Here is a 9,260-nt window from a genome sequence, read left to right as displayed (position 1 = left end):
TCTGAAAAGGATTTTTAATTTTTTTTTAATAACAGCAAAAAAAAAAATCCAGCAACAACTAGGAAGGGAACAGGAGGGTAATAATGAAAACAGTAAAAAGAAGTGTATGCTAATCTGGGCAGAAAAAAACTGAAAAAAAACTGCAGAGCGCATATGTTGAAAAGGCGTAGAAAGGCATATGGGATAGTCCTAATGTACACGTTTATGACCATTTTTGTGTTACAAAGCTTTTTTGATGGTTTCTTATCATCAGTTTATTGCTGTTTTTCAAACCACTTGTACAGTACAGTTTATTTAGATGTTAAAATGCTTTCCTTATATAAAGTTAATTTTATAGCTCAGTTCATGGTGAAAAATAGGTATGGTGTCATGAAAGTAGTCAAGTTCATTCAAGTGCAGAGGTAGTCACGTACACAAGTAGTCACATTTATATTACTGATGTGAGGTCTGATCCTTTACTATATTTTTTGCTGTTATACTGTATAGTGTTGTGAAAAAGCGTCCATGTAGCGATTGTGCAAAAAGTGGTTAAGCCATGACCATGGCTATAGCCAGTTCCCATCCTTTTTAAACAGATCTAAAGTGTCAACAATGAACTCTCTTGATCTAAAGCAGTAATGTCATTCTCTATACAGTAGACTGTATGGGTAGGGAAGTCATTTAAAATGTACCTAGAGTTCAGTTACTGGGACCACATCAGTTATGCATTTTTAACCTCCCTGGGCCTTCTGAAGAGTCCATTCATTCTGTGAATACGGTAAGAAGTAGTCCCCATGTGTTTTTTTTTTATTTTATTTTATTCAGCAGAATAAATAGGAAAAGGCCACATGTTATGGAAGTGGAACTAAATCCCCTCAGTATACTTGTCAGGATCAGCGGACATGAGCCCACTGTGTCACATGCTCATCTATCCTGCTCGTCTACAGTCTAAGCATATTCTCGTTTCTTCACAAAATACTCCAGATGATGAAGATAGACTTTGCCAGAAGATACACCAGGTCACTACCAGATAAGGTGGCATGCAAGACAACTTGTCCAGGCAAACCAGATGGCAAAGGATAATTCAGACACTGTGCCTCTAAATCTAAGAAGGGTGGGAGCGCGCCCCTTACAGTGGCTGGATCTATACTGGAGGAAGAGAGAGGACCACAAAGGAAAGCAGGGCAGCAGCGGAGAGCAGGAATACGGAGCACTGCAGATGGGAGAAGATGGCTGCGGTTGTGAGTAATAGGATGATGGTCGGGATGCCCAGTCACCTTAAGAATAGCTTTCCTTCTCATTCTTACACTATAAGCTCACAAAATGTAAATTTTCAATAAATTACGGCCGTTGCAACACCAGATGCTATTTATTGAAAATTAAATTAAGATTGTGCCCTATGGAATCCCGGCCAGAGTGTATACACTCTGTATACACTCCAGCTGGGTTTCCATGTGGCTGCATAGAAAACTGACATGTCATAGAAAACCAATAGTGCAGACGATGAAAACTTTGTCGGCTATGGGGATTTGAAATGTGGGCAGAAAACGCCTGCATTCCAAATCAAAAGAAGTTAAGGTGTTCCAGCCGGTACAATGTGAACTTCACTGACAGCGGCCATTCAGTGACACAGCTGTGTCTCAGAACGGCCACTGTCTTACACTGTGTGAACCCAGCCTTACAGTGTGTGCCTCTCTACTCTGTTTCAAAAGATTTTGCATTCCTGTACATATTTTTGATGGTACCCTATACCATCGGGCTTGGGAACCATGGAAACTACATGTAGGAGCAAGGACCTCTGTCCAACTGTATTATTTCTTAGTCCTGCACTGTAAATTGTGAGGAATACAGAATGGTGTGACATGTACATGAAATCAGAGAGCTGGGACAAGTCAGCACACATCTAATACTAAGCCAATGTACAGTGGAGGGTCCACATTATTTGTTAAACCTCATTTTGTTTCCTATTTTTTCTATAACAGTTTTGCAATTTTAAATACAGTGGTACCTCGGTTTAAGAGTAAATTGGATTTAGAGCTTTTTGCAAGAAGAGCTCAGAGTTTTTTTTTATTTTTACTTGGTATAAGAGCATTGCTTTGGTTTAAGAGCTCCCTGTTTTGGGTGGGAGAGTATGTGGGAGAGGGGCAGGGTCTGCATAGCGGGGTCTACAGCACTGTACTCTGACCCAGGTCCCTCTCACCTTCCAAATCATAGCAGATCCACTTCAGGCTGGGGCTTACATCAGGGGACAGGACTGTTGAGGTAATCTCTCCATAGCTGTAAACTTTCTCTTCCTGGACAAAGAGTGCTGCTATACTGTGCCCACATCTGCCCCGCTCATTCCTTTATTCTCCCTGCAGTCTCTGTCAGCCCTTGTGTTTCCGATTCTCTCCATTTTGGCTATAAGGTGCCCGCACTTACACTCATAGCCATGCACACTGCATGTAAACGTTTCTATCACTGTCCTCCTGCACAGCTCTGTGATTCTCACTTCCTGATTAAACCATGCTGAACACACACCCCTTCCCCATTGCTGTCATGTGACCACACAGACCTCTGACAGCAGCCCTGCTTTTCTATTCTAGCCTGCTGTACTACACTACTGCATTATGGGGATCTGCAGTTCAATTCTGTATCTACAAACTGCTACTATTTTTCAGGTTTATGCACTTTATACTATACATGTATAAAGTGCATAAACCGCATGCTGAATGCTATACTCTACAGTAACTTATAATATCACATATTCAGCTGTTTCTAAATGTTTGTCTCATTTGTTTTACGTTATTCAGATTTAAAAAAAAAACAAAAAAAAAAACATTATTTTTGGGGTGTGAAACCAATTGCCTGCATTTAAATGCTTTCTTATGGAAAAAAAAATTGCTTTGTTTAACCCCTTAGGGACATGGGACTGCCAAATTTTTCGAATATGACATGTGTCACTTTAAGCATCAATAACTCTGGAATGCTTTTACCAATACTTGTGACTCCAAGATTGTTTTTTTTTTTTTTTTTTCGTGAAGCATTCTTCTTTATGTTTGTGGTAAATTTGGGTTGATAGCGTTAGAATTTTTTGTGAAAAACTCCAAAATGTTGTGAAAAATAAAATCTTCACCCTTTCAAGTATTTATATTGACATTCATACAGTTTTTTTTAACCCTTTGGGTATTTCACAGGAATAACTGCAAAGTAAGAGTAAAAAGTTAAAATTAGCATTTTCTAATTTGCTGGAGGTCCAGTGGCAGTTACACTAAACTGTCAGTTATTAGCTGACAGCTTAGTTGCGGCTCCCGGGCACTTTTTGTGTAGCATGGGAAACAGGTCAGTAATAGTACGTCCTCTTGCTGAAACTAACCTCCTATGAGGACGTATTATAACTAAATGGTGCAGCTAGGGGTCCAGAGTGATTTGGATTACAAACATGTTCCTGGAATGAATTACGCTCGTAATCCACTGTATCTATATTAACCCCATGTCTTAGTATTTGCAGTGTACTGTTGCACCTTTCTGTTTTTGTGTCTGCATTTCAGCCATGCCAGGGCACATCTGCATAGTTAAAATAGTTGCATTGGATGTGCTATATTTCAAAAGATTTTTTTTTTCATGACTGTGCCCATTTAAAGCTTCTCTGTCCAAGTACAAAATTTGTAATATCATATACCATATGCATACCAAGTACCATTTATAATCCTGGTTTCTTCCTATGTAAAAGAGGAGACAAGGAAGAGCAAAACGAATGCCACCAGAAATCAAACACTCCTATAATAAAACTATGTTCTATAGATGATATACTGTAGTGCGTTTCCTTCTCTTAACAGTAAATTTAAATAGCCCAATTCATTCTGTGTCATAATTATGTCTTCAAGCTAGTTAAAGTTTTCAAATTCATACTGTAAGTATTCATGTAAACTTGTAGTCACGTTTATACTACTGATGTCGGATTTTCTGCTTTATAATAATGTTGAGAACTGTGACAAGTGTCATTGTCAGTAAGTAAAGTAAATGGTACCAAGACCTCTAACTGACTTTTTTGCAAGTCCGATAAAGACTGAGTATATGTGTTGCTCCACTCTCTTGGGTGGCATCAGACCTCTTGGGACCCAGTGGTCAGGCTCACAGTAATCAGTGAGTTGTCACCTATTCACATCTTTGGATAACCCCTTTAAAGCGAATGTACCATAAGGAGTTGTGAATTTTTTTCCCACAACTTTGTCGGTACCATATCTCCATGACCTGCACCCTTTCTCTTGTGCACCGGCCCACTCTATGCACTGGAGGCAGGCCCAGGTTTACACTACGGTAGCTGGGCCAGGTATAGAGTGTCTAGTCAAGATGTGTAAGTGAAAATGCCTAGAATCTAGGAACTGTAAACAGTGATGCTTTAAGCATTTCTGCTTCCTCTATGCAAAGTTGCTTCCCCCTCTGTTAAAATGCTTTTAGCAGAATATAAATGATCATAATGGCTTTTATTCCTATCATAGTGTAACTGTCATTTAAATGTCACGTTTCAGAAATCAATAAGTACCCCCCCCCCACTTCAGAAGAAGCAGGATTCCTGTGTCCATTATGGTCTATGGAGGGAGGAAGAACCGAGGGGGGGGGGGGGGGGCGGCATTTCACAGCACATCATCCCGCAATTGTATCTTACAAAGTTCCAAGACCAGCAATAAGCTTTCTGACCAGTGAATTCAGCAATTTGTGTACCCAGACAGTCTCCAAACTGCAGGGCTTCTTGTTTGCCCTTCCTTGTCATTCTTCCCCTTTCAACCCCTCCCCCCCTCCGTAGGTTATATTAGACTTAGAAAACCCATCTTCACTTTGCTCCTCTGTAATCTTTAGACGACATTGCCAGATAATGAGCAGATAAAAAGTGAGGGGAGAGGGAAGGCTGTAAAACAGTTTTCTGAGTACAAAAAGATGCTTTTCTTTGACTAATAAAACCTATTACAGAGCTTCTTGAAATCATTTGTACTATTGATTTCTGCAAAAAATGTTTTACAGTTATACTTTCAGTACAATTGCTCTGCAATTCCCCTTTTGGGGTCCTCACAATTTGGTACAGTAGATGAGTGCAGGTGGGAAGCGTTAGAATCTGGTTTTAATAACAACAACTCTGAATTCTATCCAATAAAACGGCAATGGAGGGGAAGTATATGGGTTATACAAGGGTACCAAAGCCTATATGTAATTTAGACAAACTTTAAACCATTGTTTTTATATCTGTGACGTGTGATTTGAGTTCTATAAATATGACAGTAAAATAGATTACAAGGAAACCAAATTTATTTTCATATTTGCCTATTTTAGTGCTGCATAATCTTTGTGGGAATTTCCAAATCAGCATTTATGATGTCAGTCTGAACCAGTTGATGGCAAAGGACAGGACACATATACTCATCCTGGTTATTATAGTAAATGGGTCTGAACTCAAGCCCACTCCATATCAGGTGGCCCCTTACTGGTTTTAGCAACCAGCAGCCGCCACTAAAAGTCATCATGGAGCTTTCTTTCATACCAGCTATTTTAACTGTATAGATGCCACTGATCAACAAAATATCAATGTATTGCAAAGACAATGCTTTGAACTTAAAGAGCAATTAAATGCCTCCTAAAAGTGCAAAGAAAGTTTCAAAAATTAAAATAAAATCCCTTTAATAATAGAAAATAATACCCCTTTCTTTAAAAAAAGAAAAAAAAATGTACTAAAATATTTAGTATCTCTGCATGTTGAAATGTCTAAACTATTTAAACATAATGTTAATGAAACAACACGGCAAACTGCATAGCCATTAAAAATAACAAATGCTACTAAACAAAATAAAATAAAATTTGGAGAAAAAAAAATCAGATCAAGGCAAAGTTATACCACTAAAAACTACAAATTATGCCCCCCCCCCAAAAAAAAAAAACAAAAAAAAAAACCTTTCAAGCAGCTACATAGACAGAAAAGTAAAATAAGATTGATAGGGGTTAAAAATATATATTTTTATTTTAATAAAGCTTAACATTTTTAAAAGTAGTTAAACATGGTGGAAAACTGAAGAATATAAACAGTGTGTTCATTTTACCTCTTAGGGAATGGTGTAAAAACTATTTTTCAATGTTACCTTGCAAATATATAAATATTTTGTTTTATTTTTCAATATAGCTTATGGAAATGCAAAGGAGGTCATTAAAGCGTACAATTAGTGATGCAAAAAAGACCTTAGAGGTTTTGTTCTTAGAAGAAGAGAAGGAAAAAAATTTATAATTACTGTGTTATTAGGGGGTTAAAGGGACAACATCACCCTTAAATCTAAGTCACATTACACTTAATGAGCAACTGAGGTGATACAAGAATATCACAAAGTATATACAGTAAATACCAACGTCTGTTCATATAAACTTCAAAACATGATTACTTGTATCCACATCAAAAAGGTGTTTGTCAGTGTATCATAAGACTACTTGTTTGCAGTGTTGCCCTGATGGGTTTTTAAGGTCTTTTTCTGTCAGCCCTAGAGGTGATATATCCAAGCTGTTTTAAAACTACCCTCTTCCTGTAAACATTCTATGCATATTTGATAAGGAACAAGGCAGGAATATGCTTAGTAATTCTATGGATTAATTGTAATATTTAAATATTTTATGTAAGGGGTTGTTACATTAGATTAGCGCTTAACAAATGTGGTACTGATATTCAAGAAAAGGTCAAAAAATGATCATGGAAACTATAAGCCTGTAAGTCTAACATCTATTGTGGGTAAAGTATTTGAGGATTTTCTAAAAGATGCTTTACTGGATTATCTTAAAAAAAAATTATACAGACCTAGAGAAAAAGGTGGCTAGCACTCCTCCCTTGTAAGACCCATGTGACCCCAAACAGCAGGAAGAACCTGTGCACATATGGTAAGTACCTCCTCTTTCTCCCATTCTACCTGCTGGTGCATTGGTGAGCAGTAATACTTTGTTCACACTTGTGTTGCTTGGTGGCCGCCTTCTCCACCGGTGGTGCCTGCGGGATATGGGGGGCCATGGGGTTTGGTCTTGTGACAGAAAGGTTGCAGGGCCATTCTGTGGCCCACCCCTCCCCTGTTGGCGTTTGCTTGGCAGGGTTGGCAGTTGCTGATCGATGCAGTATTGTTTTGAGTGTAGGGACTCATGTGGGCCAGAAGACCTGCACACAGTACATGAGGCAATATGGTTTGAACAAATTATATGCCAACATCCTGGCGTTGCTTTTTTAATGTAGCCGAGAAGCTTTAGTGTCAGCCATAGGTGTCATGTGCAGCCACTTCTTTTTCTCTATGTTTGCATTTAATAAAAATAATCTTATCACATAGCATCGGCATGGGTTTATAAAGGATTGGTCTTGTCAGACTAATCTGATCAGTTTTTATGAGGAGGTCAGTTATAGACTGGATCTGGGTGGGGCTGTGGGCATTTTGTATCTAGGATTTGATACTGTACCAAATAAAATGTTGGTTCATAAAACTAGGATGATGGGACTTAGGGAAATTGATTTAAATGATTTAAGTGGGTGAGTCACTGGATGAATGATAGGAAACGTAGGGTGGTTATTGATGGAACATACTCAGGTTGGGTCACAGTTACAAGTGGGGAACCGCAGGGATAAATATTGCTTCCACCTCTTTTTTTAATATGTTTGTTAAAGGGGATTTCCAGTGGTAAGCCTTTTTAAATATATTGCTGTTGGTGCATGTAAAACAATAAACATGTTATCCTTACCTGTCCTCCTTTGGTGTTGCTGATGTCCCCTGATGATCACTGAGCCTTCACTTCTGAGACAAACTCGTCTCGGGAATGACAGCCCGCCCAGCCAATCACTGACTCAGATGGAACAGCCCTGCAGCCAGTAATTTGCTGGGCAGTCTGTTCCAGTCAAGCACTGTGGCTGACTCATTAAACAAGTTAAAAAAAAGACTGGATGCTTTTTTTTTTTTTTACAATTTTCTAAGGGGTTTGCAACATCAGGACCCTAAACCAGAAAGCGGCTGCTGAGCAAGTAAAAGTGGCAAAACACATTAGCCTGGTGCATGGTATATATTTTCAATTACCTTCTCCCTGGGCATATACATAAACCCCCCTGTCCAGACAAACCATTTAAGGGGTTAAAAACCTATTGGGTATTTCCTTTAGTCAATTTATATGGTAGATACAAAAGAACTCAGACCCTTTTGGAAAATTTCACCTCTTTTCTAAAAAAAATTGATCAATTCCAACAAAATATCCTCCACCTTTGTTCATCAAAGTTCTCATAACTGACAGAATGTAAGAAACCTTGTAAAATATCTTATTTGAGATGAAAGTTTTCTTGCCCTATCAGTGTTAGCAGATTCGAACCTGAATTGCAGCTGACAGAGGTGGAGTACACTGCAGCCAATCACTAGCTGCCGCAGTGCCCCACCTTCACTGTGCCAACCAGAGATAGATAGATAGATAAATGAAAAGTTTCAATTTCAATTAGATAATCCTGATATTGATATCTGCTCCAGAGGATAAGTGCAGACCACATTGATGTTTAGTATTTCTCGAACAATAATTGCAGCTGGATCTGGTGACAGGAAGATGGTGTTCTTATATGTGGCATGTGTCGCCGAAACCTATAATTTAAATAAAAATAATGCTGATATTACTAAAAATGGACATTGTTTCTAAATTAACCAGGAACAATAGCTTAATGAGCATAATAAAAACTATAGCGTTTTATAAGGAACCCAGCAGTTCGTGGTGTGTGGAGATTGATAAATGTTCTGAAGGTCTATAGCTACTGGGTGAATATACTGTAGCACGGCTCCTTTCAGACCACATATATTGCCTAGGTCTCTTGTACCTTTTCATTTGCTTTCTCCTTCATATTATCTTCCTGGTACTTGTAGTTCTGCTTTTGGCTTTCATACGTGGCCCTGTTCCAGACTATGCCCTTTTTTTCCCTCTAGCTTGTCCCATCTTGACTTACCTGTAGGTAGCAGCCCTCAGCTCAGTTCCTTACCATGCCAAAGCTATATCCACACTACAACTGCCAAACTGACTATTCTACCGTAATCTAGGAATCCTTATACAGTAAAATATAATCCTCCTTGCAGATGTTAAGTGTGAAGTCCAGGCAATTGCTTATGCTCCACACCCCATTCTAGCTAACGTCATGAAAGTACAGCTTAAAAAGTCTAAACAGTACAGTTTTCCCATTTAAGCCTATAAATAGCATTACATTTAAGGCGATGTTCACACACCGTATATTTCCATAAAATCACGGCCGTTGTACTACGGTTGTGATTTAT

General features: G+C 38.6%; 1 protein-coding gene across 1 annotated transcript in view; it reads right to left on the bottom strand.

Annotated features, from left to right (window-relative positions):
* Positions 1–5,988: 5,988 nt before the first annotated feature.
* The window catches only part of LOC138801199 (uromodulin-like), a 50,882-nt gene continuing 47,610 nt past the window's right edge, over positions 5,989–9,260 (bottom strand). Inside the window, exon 21 of the mRNA XM_069983760.1 lies at positions 5,989–8,582. Within this exon, the coding sequence (XP_069839861.1) occupies positions 8,439–8,582 (144 nt within the window). The 3' untranslated portion in view covers positions 5,989–8,438. The remainder of the gene's footprint in view (positions 8,583–9,260) is intronic.

Source organism: Dendropsophus ebraccatus, chromosome 9 (genome assembly GCF_027789765.1).
Source record: "Dendropsophus ebraccatus isolate aDenEbr1 chromosome 9, aDenEbr1.pat, whole genome shotgun sequence".
Taxonomy (NCBI): Eukaryota; Metazoa; Chordata; class Amphibia; order Anura; family Hylidae; genus Dendropsophus; species Dendropsophus ebraccatus.
The sequence above is the reverse complement of the archived record's forward strand: the minus strand, read 5'-3'. Positions and strand labels throughout refer to the sequence as shown.